This window comes from Phyllopteryx taeniolatus, chromosome 8 (genome assembly GCF_024500385.1).
Source record: "Phyllopteryx taeniolatus isolate TA_2022b chromosome 8, UOR_Ptae_1.2, whole genome shotgun sequence".
NCBI classification, from domain to species: domain Eukaryota; kingdom Metazoa; phylum Chordata; class Actinopteri; order Syngnathiformes; family Syngnathidae; genus Phyllopteryx; species Phyllopteryx taeniolatus.
In genome coordinates, this window is record NC_084509.1 from 13,574,175 (window position 1) to 13,587,461 (window position 13,287).

Consider the following 13,287-nt stretch of genomic DNA (forward strand, 5'->3'; position numbering starts at 1 on the left):
TTTTTGTGCAGGTGGAACAGATTAATGGCATTTCCATTCATTTAAATTCCTTTAAAGTAAAAAAAGTCCACTTATGAGGGTGAAATAATTCACGTAATCCACTTTTGCATATTCCCACTAATGCATTATAGTTGAGTATGGTGTCATCTTAATGAAAAAAATAAAAGGAAGTCTTGGCCGAGGTTTGAGAGTAAATTAAGAGTGTGTGTAACGGGTGGCACATTGACATTTAATTAATGAAGCCCAAATAGACCTTTCCGCTGCAACCCAGTTGTGATTCAACGGGCTTGCAAAATGTATCCCAGTTTCTTTCTGAGCACAAGCCTAGCTCTATTCTAACTTGTCCAGGTGTCCCCTCTGAAGCATTGGCCTTTCAGGCGTTGAATAACGCGCAGCGTTGATAATGAACAGAAGTCAACTTGTGCAGGGAGGTTTCGAGGGGCAGGAAGAGAGGAAGAGCTCGGACTGAAAGACTCGAGATTGGGCCAAGTCCGCCAGGGCCGTTATTCTGGGCAGCTGGCGTGGAGGGCGGAGGTGGGGAGGAGGACGGAGGAAGCGAAGAAACTGGGCCTTGCATGAATAGACCTTCGGGCTACAAGTGTAAATAATTTGGATGCAGGTATAAATGAGGGCATGTGCTTATTCCGGAGAAACGGTGAGCATTACATAGCACTGGATGAATGAAGGAAGAAAGGTGGCGAGGAAGAGTAAAAATTAAACGTTTATTTGCTGGATTTTTAATAAGACAACAAAAAAGGAGGAAAAGCTACAAAACGTGAGGCATTTTTGGACTGCAAGGGTGGGGGTGGGGGGTAGATGAAAAAGATGAAAAGAAGTGCAGGGAGACAAAGCGCTCAGCTGCGGATAATTACAGCAGGAAGCAGGCTGAGGGAGAGACAGACCGACAGACGAGCTAATTATAATTATTTTTAGTATGCTTGTTGTTATCACTATTATCATAATGGCCATCAATATCACTGTCGCCACGGTGACAGCCACAGGGAAGCGCTGGAGGGGCTTGGCTGCTCTGGCCCAATGCGGCTCAGCCAACTGTTCACTGTGTGTGTGCGCTTGTATGTGTGGGTTTGTATCAGGAGATGGCCTGTTTCGGGGAAAAAAAATATTTGGAATGCAAGAAATAACAGACTATGGATGGAATTTTAACAAAAACACCTCTCGTTTAATGGGGGCAGAAGTCAAAATAATACAAATACAGGACCAGTGCTGGGTTGTGTGTGATTCGACCAAACAACAACAAAAAGGTTAGAAAGGAAGCAGCAGAGGCATGTAAGCGGTCCCTTCAACCTTTAAATCTGACCCTTAGGGTCAATTTGGAATCTTGTGTGTTTCCAGAACAAAGGAAACAGACAAAAGGAAGGTCTTTTGTAAGCTGTACTAGAAAGAATTTTTAATTTTCATCACAATTTCCAAGAGGATAGAAATATCAACTTTACATGCACTTTCCCTTTTAAATATTTGTTGTACTCCATATGCATAAAGAAATTATTTCTGTGCAAAAAAAAGACCCAACTAATCTGATGTTTTATTGCTCCAAAGTGTGAGGTGACATCCACATATGCTCTCATGAGCATGAAATAATAATAATAATAATTTTCAACAGGTGTTTGTGTATTTCGACTTCTTACTGAATCAACATCAAAGCATTTATATCACCATCGAATCGAATTGAATCACAAACGAAAGAATCAAAGTCGAATTCAATCGCAACCTAAAGATTCAAAAATTGAATCGAATTGTGAGGTTCTTAACAATACCCAGCTCTAGTGGATATCAGGTTATTTTTCCTGCCTGCCTGTTGGAGGTGGCAATCTCTGCCTAATTTTGGGTCACCCCTAGCTGTAAAAACTCAGACATATTGAAAACTGTTATTATTGGACCATTGGTGCATTAGTTGGGTGTCATTTTGAACTGCAATTGTGGTATTATGCTGATGGGAGGGCACTCGACCAGAAACATTTGGAAGTTGGTCCAATAACTGTCCAAGGGAAGAGCTGAACATTTTTTGAAAATGTGCTTTCCTACTTCTAATCCAGTATGTCAGATGGAAAATAGAGTAGATATAAAAAGCCTGCACACCCCTGTTCAAATGCCAGGTTAGGGGTCAGGTTGTGACATAAAAAATGAGACCAAGATAAATAATTCCTAAACATTGGCCAAGATTAATGTGACCTATGCATTGTACAATTCAAGTGAAAATGTTTTTTTATCTTTTCGAGAGGGGAAGTAAAAATAAACAACTTCATGTGGTTGCACAAGTTTGCACACCATTCTCTTATAACTGGGATGTGACTGTTTTCAGAATTAACATATCACATTCAACCTCATGTTAAATGGGAGTCAGCAGACATCTGACACAGTTTAAAGTGCCTCTTATGAACCCCAAATCAAGTTCAGATGTTCTAGTAGGCTTTTCCTGACATTGTGTTGCTTTCTAGTAGAGAAGCCTGAGGATTTTGTGCTAACACAGACTGCATAATTCCTTCCACCTTGTTTAAGGCCCCAGTTCCAGCTGAAGGAAAACAGCCCCAAAGCACGATGCTGCCTCCATCATGCAGCATGCATGCACCATGTAGGTATGATCACTTTTTGGTGATGAGCAGTGTTGCGTTTCCCTCAAACATACATTTTGGAATTATGGCCAAAAACTTCAAACTTGCCTTTATCGAACATTTTCCCAGATGTGTTTGGGAGATTTTGTTACGGTCCAATGTGAGGGGAGTCATGAATGCAGGTGAAACAGTGTAGATAATTACAGGTAGTAAAAAAAGTTTGAATTCATGTTACCGATGAGATGCAGTTATTTGTCTGGTCTTAAAGAACTAAGAAAACGTATTTGCTTGACATGATTGAATGATCAGAATGGTACCACCTCTGCTTCAATTTGAGCCAAAACTCTAGTTATGGTCCATTTCTTCCAGCTTTAAACACGGCTCACCCATATGGTATATTTTCTATTGCAATAATTATTCTTGGATTGAATCATTTCTATTAATCAGTTACACTTCTAAAATCCAGAGGATTCATGAAGGCATTTTCAGTAAAGCATCTGTCTCATCAGCAAACACAAGGGAATCAGTTCACTAAAGAGTAGCTTGCAGATTACAACATCTAAAGTGAGCAAATGTTTGGCCCTGTTGAGTTGAAAAAAAAAAAAACATCAATAAGATCTGTTGTAGTTGTTTATTTCCATCTCATCACCCAGCTCTTTATCGCCCCGCTCCTTTGTGCACCGCTTGGGTACGAAAGCTTTGGATTACAGCAGGCAACATTCATTCTTGTTAGAATAGAGCGAATGCAGTGATTTTTCAGTGAAAAAAGATGGAGCAATGTGACACAGTTCAGGCGACGAGAAAGCGACACAGAACGTGCAGTATCTGTGAATCAAAGCTGGCGGGTTGGTGACAGTTTACCCTTCCACTTGCTCATGCGACGCCGTGCTGTTTGAAAAGCATCAATTATGGCGGCTGGTCACCAAATCATTTCATTTTTACACTTGAAAAAGCAAACATTTCCTTTTTTTTATTGTACTGTCGTTTGCTGCAGTGCAGAAGTGCACTTTATTATACTGAGAGGTGTTTTGCTTGTAATGTAGCTCAATAAATTGACCTAACTACAATGCAAAACAGTATTGGTTATAACATTAGACTTCTTTTGACACATTACAGTGAGCAAGTGTACCCATTGTTGTGGCCTATCAATGATGACGGGTCCTTACCATCTTCAAGTGTGGTCGCATTGATCTCGGAGCTGGAGGGCCCGGTGCCAGCTCTGTTGAAGGCCTGAACCACCACGCCGTACTGCGCAAACTTCTTGAGGTTGTCCAGCGTGTACACCTCACTGTCTCCGGTGGCCTTCATCTCCACAATGCTGTATTGGCCACTGCTGCCTGGGCCGTTCTCTCTGTAGCCAATTTGGTAACCCCGGATCACTCCATTTTGCAGCTCCTTCCTGGGAGCCTGTGGGGTGGAATGCAATGAGTTCAAGCTATAATCTGCGATTTCTGGTGCCCCCTAGAATTCAGTGTTAGCAGCGGAGTAGGGAATTACTCCACCGCACATGAAGAGTTCTGTGATTATTTGTGAACGTGGCAAAATTTCACCATCCAGAGGCCACTGCTGTGGTGGGTCCAGAGTAAGAAAAGGCTTCCCCGTTTGGCCAAATTGTGCGAACGATACCAAATGCTCTTTTGTTCTAACTTCTATGTTCTACGTAAATTCGCTGAATCAGCTGTCCATTGTCAGTGACTATAGACAATTGCAAAGCATTCCGACCTCCTATATATTTTTTTTCAATTACAGTACTGGACTATCAATGCCTACATCAGCGACAAGTCGACGTCGAATTGGCTTTCACCACAATAGCGTCGACTTGAAAAAAAACCTAAATGAAGTCGTGCAACCCCTATTCGTTAACGTAGCACTTCTTTGTTCATCAATTCACAATATCAGCAAAGCTATGGAAACACGTTTTGATTAGATAAAAACCTGGGCCAATGCTTACGAGGTTTTTTTTTTTCTTCGAAGAATGAGCACTATGAAAGTTGATAAAAGAGGGAAAACATTTGTGTGCAGTTTTTTTTCTCCATTGCGCTACCAAAATGGGCATTGTATATCATTAACAGTAGAAAGTATTTGTACTTCTACTGAAGTACAGAGTGAGTAGTTTTGCCACCTCTTCAGTAAACAAAAAGCTTTACCTTCCAAGTAACCCTGATACTCTGAGAGGTCACCGGCTGCAGGATCACGTCCATGGGAGGACCATCAGGCTCTGCAAAAACAGACAAGGCACCATTTGTCACACAGCCACACAAACATTGTAGCTTTCCACACGTTGCCATGTACTTACGAGCTTCTTCCGTGCTGATGGTGAGCTCCTTACTGGCCTCGCTCTTGCCGATGGCGTTGTAGGAGTACATACGGATGCTGTAGACGGAGGCCGGGTGGAGGTCCACAATGTTGGCCTGATTGTTAGTGGGGGAGATGTTTCGAGTGGCATGCTTCAGCTCCCAGTTATCTGAAAAAAAGATGACAATGTTTCCTTTCAATCCACAGAATAAACTGATCCCATTTTTCTGCAGTACTTGTAAATACCAGTCTTGTTCTTATACTCGATGTCATAGGAGGTGATGACGCTGTTCCCGTCGAACCTCTGTGTCCATCGCAGGTTCATACTGCGATCTTTCACTTCTCGCACCTCCAACTCTGGAGGGTCTGGGGGCTCTGAGGAATAAGCAGTGTGAATGGAACTAACGAAGATGTACACTCATCATTTGATTTTCATCTGCGTAAAGAAGAGCACCTTGCACAGTGAGCTGAATGAGGCCTCGGCCTTCGCCGTACGAGTTGATGGCGTGACAGGAGAAGAAGACCGAGTCCTCACGCTCTGCTGGTTTCAGCTTTGAGTAGACACGTAGACATATTAGAAATCCAACTAACTGCCTCTGAGGAGCTAATGAAGGTGGTGTGGTTAAGGTCTACTCTCCAGTGCTATCGCAAAGTCGTTTCGTTTCGTGGTCGCTTTTTTGACTGGAGTTACAATATGAAAAAGTTACGCTTCAGCATCCATATCAATACTGATCGTTTTGATTTCATTTGACACACTTGCTAGAAAAAAGTTACAAACATTTACATATCCCCACCAAGACGTTTTCTCGTCACTGCTTAGTTGTTAGTGAGCAGGATTATGCAAAAACGATTTCCATAAAACTTTTTAGAGGCTCGGTGCATGTGTGCCAAACAAGAATCCATTCAAATAAGGTGTGCTTCCAGATAAAGATGCAAAGGTATGGGATATTTTTCACTTTGTTAACAATGCAAGATAAGGAATTTGGTTCTTGGTAAAAATTTGCAATCTTTATCAAATCATGTGCAACATGCCTACCAACAGCATGCGTAATCTGCTGGCGTGAACATGCAATTTAGGTCCCGCTATTTGTTAAATCACAGGCAACATGCCCATCAACAGCATTCGCCATCTGTAGAGCGAGCACGCAATTTTGCGCTTGCTATTTGGGATCTTAGTAAATCAGGCCCTTTATGCTCTGATAATATTGACCATTTCTTTCGTTATAAGAAATGTAGAAATCAGCGATGTCATAGCCGCACACTTAAAAAGCATCCACTCAGTGTTTTGATGTCATCCCTATACAGCTCAACCCCTCAAGGGAGGATACTCGCATAGTATTTGAAGACTGCCGGGGTGTCTTAAATGATTAGTTATATTTCTTTCTTTGGCAGATCACCCCAGCAACATCATCTCTCAGGATACACATGCAATCACTTAGGGAATTGCAAATGCTAGTTATTTTTATAACATTATTGAAAAGATATTGTCCTACTTGAAGAAAACACTTGAAGTGACTGAGTGTTTTCGCAACTTGCACCCTGACTTGTGAAAACAAAGTGCAACAATTTGTCAAATGAGAGTCACAAAGTCACCGCTGTCGGCGTTCATCGGCCGAGCACTCTGCGAGGCCTAGGTTAACCGTTTCTTACCTTGAGGGTGGACAACACCTCGTCTGTCTTCTCGTTGGGGCTGGTGGTAATAGAGTAGCGGGGATTGCGGTCAGGGTCAATGACTGTGTCGCCTCTCTCCCAGCGAATGATGATGGGCCATTCTCCCCTGGCTGTGCAGTTCAGCTCCTTAACGTGACCCTTCTTGGCCATGGTGGTGTTGGGGTGACTTGTGATCATTGCTGGGACTGTAGCAGGGAGGGCAGGAAACAAGGAGACAGGATAAAACCGTGGAGGTGAGCTCCGACGGGAGAAGGATGGACAGACAAGAAAGTGAGTGGATAATAAGCAGGGTTTTAAAAGGAGGTGAAGGAGCAGAGAGGGCCAGGGAAGGAAAGCGAGCCGTTAAGAGGTGGAGTCAAGAGTGGCCACGTTCCAGCGATGAAGAGCAATGGTCAATGAGGTAAAGTCAATAAACCGCCTCTCTCATTCTCCGATAGTTAACATCGAGGTCTAGGTGAATGAAGAGGCAAAAGCGATACACTCTGCCTTCCTCTGTACACAAAATCACTTGCGCACTCAATCTTCTCGCACACACAATATCGACCCGAGGAGGAAGGTCCCGCTGTTTTGTTTTCATCACTTATTCATCTCACCCTAGCCTCTCTTGCCACTGAACCAAACAGACAAAATTGAGGGCGGCAGAGGACAGGAACGGTTCAATCAATAACACTAATGCCACGAGTAAAGCAAGAGGCGGGTGGGTGTGGAGTGTATTCCTACACTTGTGTCAGCATGCGATGGTGTCAAATGTGCCAGGAATGATCCGTTAACATCTCTTTTGTCAGTGCCGCTGTCAAGTAAGGTCATTGTCCGGCATGATGTAGCTAATGTCAGTCTCTTGTTCACTTCATAATCGCTGCTCGTGTGCGGCGAGCGCGTTGTCGTCCAGCACTCTCCTCATGCTTTTTTATCATGCGGGCCGTTACTGACAGCGAGGGCAGGCCGTGCCGATTGATTGCAGATAATGATTACACTCAAAGTGTTTTTGATTGTCTGTAGACAGATCTTGCGGGTTCAGGGGATCAATTGTTCACTTGCTCGACATTCTTACAACCTATCCGATACACACACACACACACACACACACACACACACACACACACACACACAAGGTATAAATTAGCTGTCTATAGCAGGTTTCTTCCTACCTGTTTGTCTTATTCACTGCCTTTTGAATCTAGGAAATAATTGTTCATAATCTTTTGTAAAAGACATTTGAGGTAGAAACTCCACTATGGAAGGTTTTGTCTAACATGTGGTGTGTATAGAGAGTCCAACAAAAACACAACAACCATAAACTGGTTTTTAATTACAGTGTTGCCTTGAGATACGAGTTTAATTTCATCAGTGGCCACGCTCGTAAAACAGTCGTATCTAAAATCATCTTTCCCCATTGACATGAATTGAAATGCCTATAATCTATTCCAGCCTCCCTGTCCAAAAAAAGGACAAGAAAAAGAATTTTTTTTAATAAGGAAAATAGAACTTTATAAAATTGTACTTTATGAAAACATACAGTAATGACATAATTAAATAGACTGATAAGAATTAAACAGTTTTTTGCTCCCATTCAATACACATTGTGCTGCAACTTCTGGTGTGCGTGCCTTGGCCACCTGGGACCAGTATATACGTACATGCAGCCGGTCAAAACTCCTCAATAAGCTCAGTCGGTCTTCGCAGATGATAATGAATATGTCTATGAGTGTTGTTGTATTATCTGTGTACATGTGTTGCTCCGTTGAGTATGAATGGTTGTTTGTTTCGTGTGCCCTGCGATTGGCTGGCGACCGATTCAGGGTGTTCCCCGCCTCCCGCCCGAGGATAGCTTGGATTGGCTCCAGCAACCCCGCGACCCTAGTGAGGATAAGCGGTAAAGGAAATGGATGGATGGATGTGTTGCTCCACCGTTTGTGTTCAAACATCCGTTCCTTAAAGGGTTATAACATCGCAAGACCGATGCTATTTGTCAGCTAGTCTAAGGCATTTGCATTTTTGTAGCGTGAAGGTAAACTGGTTTACCAATCAAAGCTATGTGTTAGTTTTAAAGGTGCCCTTCCATCAAAATCCCACATGTTCCATTGTTTTACACATAAATTAGGTCAAAATGATTCTGTGACAGGGTTTAGGTTTGACATCTATGTTGTTTGTCGATTGAACGCAAAAGACAAAAATGGCACAATGGATTGCAAACGACCAGATAAGATTTCAAGGCATTGCCGGGTTTTAAGCTAGCCTGTCTCAGCCGTCGCCAAGCCATAAAAATACAGTCTATAAAGTATACACATATTGTGGTTTACAACAATACTTAACTATTTTCAAAATGTATGATGTAACAGTAGATGAAATAGCAAAGCTTGGGGCCAATATTGCTAAAGTATGTGCGAACGATGAACGTAATTTTCAAGTGAATGGGAGCAGAGCCTAAACATCAAAATATCCCCCTCTCTTCAATATTTTAACCAACTTCCCCTTTCAGCTCACTTTCCCTATTAGTAGGGCAACAATCCAACACTTAGTGAACTGTGCTTCATAATGATAGTAAGACATCGAAGGATCTTAACGCGATGTCACTATGAACGCATAGCTGCTCCAAGTCACTACAAGCCTTAATATCGACAAGGACCAATCAGAGCAAAGCAGTGTTACATATTTAAATTAGAATAACAGCGATCCAATCAGATCAAAGCTTATTTACATATCAAATATTAATGAGAAATCTTTTATGCCAGGTGGAAAAGACATACAATAGCTTGAAAAAGGGCATTCTGGACATTTCCAACCCATATTATCTGGGAAACCCAATAAAAGGATTATAAAAGATTATTTAAAAAAAATAACATTTAAAAAAATAATGCAAGGGGACCTTTAAATACACAAAGTGTAATTCTCTTTGTTTTCTATTTTTTTTTTTTTTTTTTTTTTACAGTAAGCTTCATTTAGGATAGGCAATAAACAGCTCAAAGCTTCTTTTTCAGAATCAGAATCAGAATCATCTTTATTTGCCAAATATGTCAAAAACACACAAGGAATTTGTCTCCGGTTGTTGGAGCCGCTCTAGTACGACAACAGACAGTCAATTGAGAGAATACTTTTGAGACATAAAGACATAAAAAACACAGTCACTGAGCAATAAAAGGTTACCAGTAATGTGGTAATGCCAGTACAATTTTGTATTTTTTTTGACAATTGTGCAAAAGGATGCATAGTCCTCTAGCAATTAGAGCAGTTTGAAATGAGTAATAGAACAATAGTACGGTGCAATGACCATTGTGCAAAGGGTGCAGAGACTTCAAGAAATGTATGCAGTTTTAAGTGACTAGTTGTGCAATAATCTGGGACAATGTCAATTGTGCAAATGGTGCAGATGCTTCTCAAGTACGAGTGCAAATAGTGCAGCGTGGCGAGACTACTACAGTGAGTGCATGAGTATTGGCCCGACAGAAATGTGACAACAAGCTCGACAAAAAATTGGCAGCATGTTGCAATGGAATTGCAAGTTAACTGTTAAGAAGTTAATGACAAGAGGAAAGAAGAACTGAAGAACTATTCACTATCTGCTAAACTGCTGCTTACTGTGAGGTGAGTTGAGTTACGTTTACTGCCACCATACAGCGCTCGTTCCTCAAATATTTGGTCGCCACTCAAAGAAAAAAATTAAAAATAAAATAGGTGGCACGGTGGACGACTGGTTCGAGCGTCAGGCTCACAGTTCTGAGGACCGGGGTTCAATCCCCGGCCCCGCCTGTGTGGAGTTTGCATGTTCTCCCCGTGCCTGCGTGGGTTTTCTCCGGGCACTCCGGTTCCCACATCCCAAAAACATGCATGAATTGGAGACTCTAAATTGCCCGTAGGTGTGAATGTGAGTGCGAATGGTTGTTTGTTTATATGTGCCCTGCAATTGGCTGGCAACCAGTTCAGGGTGTACCCCGCCTCCTGCCCGATGATAGCTGGGATAGGCTCCAGCACGCCTGAAACTCTAGTGAGGAGAAGCGGCTCAGAAAATGGATGGATGGATGGAAAATAAAATAAAAAAAAGCTGAATGACGGACCATAGTCATTTGTCATTCAAGGCACCACTTTATATACAAAAGGGAAAGATTCAAATTGCAGGGAGACGTATTCCATTTAATTCATACTTGAGATGTTCTTAAAAGTTGTCTAAGCCAATATCCCTGTCACTTTTATTTTTAATACTGTCAAAGGGTGCAGCTGATATGTACTATAGGCAATTTGATGGCTATATAAAAAATATTGTCGCCAATGGGGTATAGGAAACTGAAGCAGAGTATTATGCTATTAGAGAGCGAGAGAGCGAGAGAGAGAGAGAGAGAGAGAGAGAGTTTCTACTAGCACTGTGGGATTGTGTTAGTCTTCTAAGGGTACTTTTGTGTTTGCGTAATTGTGCAATTATGTATTAGGAGTTTATATACTCACTCTTAACAGTGAGCACCATGCTCTTGCTGATATCAGAGCCCACCCCGTTGGAGGCCTGACACAGGTAGAAGCCACGATCCTCCTCCAGTACGTGGCGGATGAGCAGCGAGCCGTTGTTCATGATCTGTATGCGGCCCGTCAGAGGCACAGGGTGATACTGCTGTGGGCTCCCGATACCCGCTGAGCCAAAATACAGAGGATAGAGAGGTGGATAAGTTAGAGTGCTGGGACCTCTCCCCTCGCATAATACCACCTTAACTGTCTGGAAAGAGATAGGAAGAGTAATATACACAAGGTTTTTGACTGGTGAAAGTGCAAAATTGGGACTTGCAAGTGGCATTATTGCGTGTACAATTAGTTTGAATGCGCTGGTGTATTGCTTTTACAGAGCCCAAGCTGAACTTATTTAGAGAAAGATGCAGGTCAAGGGTTTAAACTATTAGTTTGATGGTTTATTTAAAAAATACAGACTGTTGTGATTTGCTTCCAAGTATATACTGTAAAATGAGGCTTCAAAATTGAGAAAAATCAAGCCGCTGTCTCTGGTCTCAAATGATGTGGGTGTGTCCACTGTATGCACAGAAAACACAGTACAGGGACCTGTAAAAATCAATGCTACTTTGTCTAGCATCTTTCTTATACCTACAAATAGCTACATGTTTGAGTCGTGAAAATATATTCACTTAAAGTCTATGGTGGCTGGATGATATCCCAGTGGGGCACCGCGGGGCTTTTCCATGCCGTGACAACGAGGCGCTCTAAAGTGGCCACGTCAGCACGATGCCCCTGTCTGACATTTTTTTTCTCCTGGTTCTTCCGCTTTTTCGGTGTGACATAAGCAAACTCACGGCCTACAACGAGACGCTCTGCAGTGGCCGGCAGACTATCTGAAGGGAATATTCATTTTCGGCGTGAACACATAGCTAGCTAGCTAACTGCATATCGCAATTGCACCGGATAACCACTGATGTGAACAAAGGTGCTCAAGTTCTTATAGAGTAGGGCAGGGGTGACTCATGCTGGACTCCAAACTGCGCCACTTGGTACCGTTTTAGCCACCCCCCCCCAAAAAAAAATATGGAAAACTACTAATACAGTTCAACATGACAAGAGAGTACTGAACAGTTTTCAGTCTTTGCACGTTTTCAGCAATTATGTTCAAACATGTATAACGTATTTAGAAACAAATCTTTGAATGCACTTTACAGGGTTTTTAAATGAGCACCTCTCTGTCAAAGTCAATCAAACCTAAGCGTTATCATCTTTAGGATGAAACCTCATTAGATGAAGCAGGTGCACCTAATGCTGTGGGCGGCAATTGCAAAGGAAAGATAAGAACACGATTATGTACCTAGTGCACTTTTGGCGTGCTTCCACATGACTTTGGGAGGAGGGTATCCATCAACTGAGCAGTTTAGAATACCAGACTTCCCATAGATTCCGTCCTGGTTGTTGGGCTGCACCACAAAACGAGGAGGCACTGCGAGCAAAAATATAGTTTTAGGTCCCTCATTTATTGACATCAGTGCAGTCAAAAGCATCACTGGAAGTCACGTAACATTATTTTTTTTTTTTTCAAACATTTTTTAATTTTATGCACACAAAAGAATGGAGGTAATGATATTGCTGTCTATGTTGGTGAACAGGACTATACAAAAACTAATGAACAGTTCCACAGATATTTAGAGCACGGGTCAAGGAAGAACTCAGTTAGTTTTGTTGCCTTTAAGCTATTTTCTCTCAGCACTAAAAATAATAAATAGATTCTTTAAACTGAGGAATAATCAAGGTCTGGTGGCTGCTTTATTTGTCCCAAAGAAAATTCTGGTCAGTGAGAGTAAAAGTATTACATTTCGTTTTCAACCTTGGTGGAAATCTACTCTACTTCTGCTTCTTCCTCACCTGTGACAGTGAGCTGCCTCTCAGTGCTGACAGTGGCAGCGTCATTGCTGGCGATGCAGGTGTAGTTTCCATTGTGCTTCAGTGACACCTTGGAGATCTGCAGGGAGCTCATGAACTCTTTGGTGTCGATGGTGATGCCCGACGAAGGCACAATCTCCTGGCCGTCCTTGCGCCACGTGATGCGGATGGGCATGTCTCCGGACGCCACCACGCAAGCGATGTACATCAGCTTGCCAATGGAAGTTGGCGGAAAGTCAAATGGCTGGATCAGCGGAGGAACTATGGCGGGATTACAGTGAATGAATGCAAGAGGGGCAAAAAGGTGTGGAGAAGGACGGAAAATAAATAGTGACATTATGTGTAATAGTGATGGCAGTGTGTGATGAAAACAGAGTGGCGTAGAGACAACGCA

General features: G+C 42.4%; 1 protein-coding gene across 4 annotated transcripts in view; it reads right to left on the minus strand.

Annotated features, from left to right (window-relative positions):
• Positions 1 to 13,287, minus strand: part of dscaml1 (Down syndrome cell adhesion molecule like 1) — a 146,019-nt gene that overhangs the window by 37,507 nt on the left and 95,225 nt on the right. For 3 of the 4 annotated variants that reach the window (XM_061780902.1, XM_061780900.1, XM_061780903.1), the window contains 9 exons: positions 12,876 to 13,154; positions 12,325 to 12,453; positions 10,974 to 11,153; positions 6,516 to 6,721; positions 5,320 to 5,416; positions 5,112 to 5,240; positions 4,867 to 5,034; positions 4,718 to 4,788; positions 3,737 to 3,977 (listed from right to left, as the gene is read on the minus strand). In XM_061780902.1, coding sequence (XP_061636886.1) covers positions 3,737 to 3,977; positions 4,718 to 4,788; positions 4,867 to 5,034; positions 5,112 to 5,240; positions 5,320 to 5,416; positions 6,516 to 6,721; positions 10,974 to 11,153; positions 12,325 to 12,453; positions 12,876 to 13,154 — 1,500 coding nt within the window. Of the gene's footprint in view, positions 1 to 2,595; positions 3,459 to 3,736; positions 3,978 to 4,717; positions 4,789 to 4,866; positions 5,035 to 5,111; positions 5,241 to 5,319; positions 5,417 to 6,515; positions 6,722 to 10,973; positions 11,154 to 12,324; positions 12,454 to 12,875; positions 13,155 to 13,287 lie in introns of those variants that run through there. The other variant, XM_061780904.1, reaches the window with a different exon arrangement.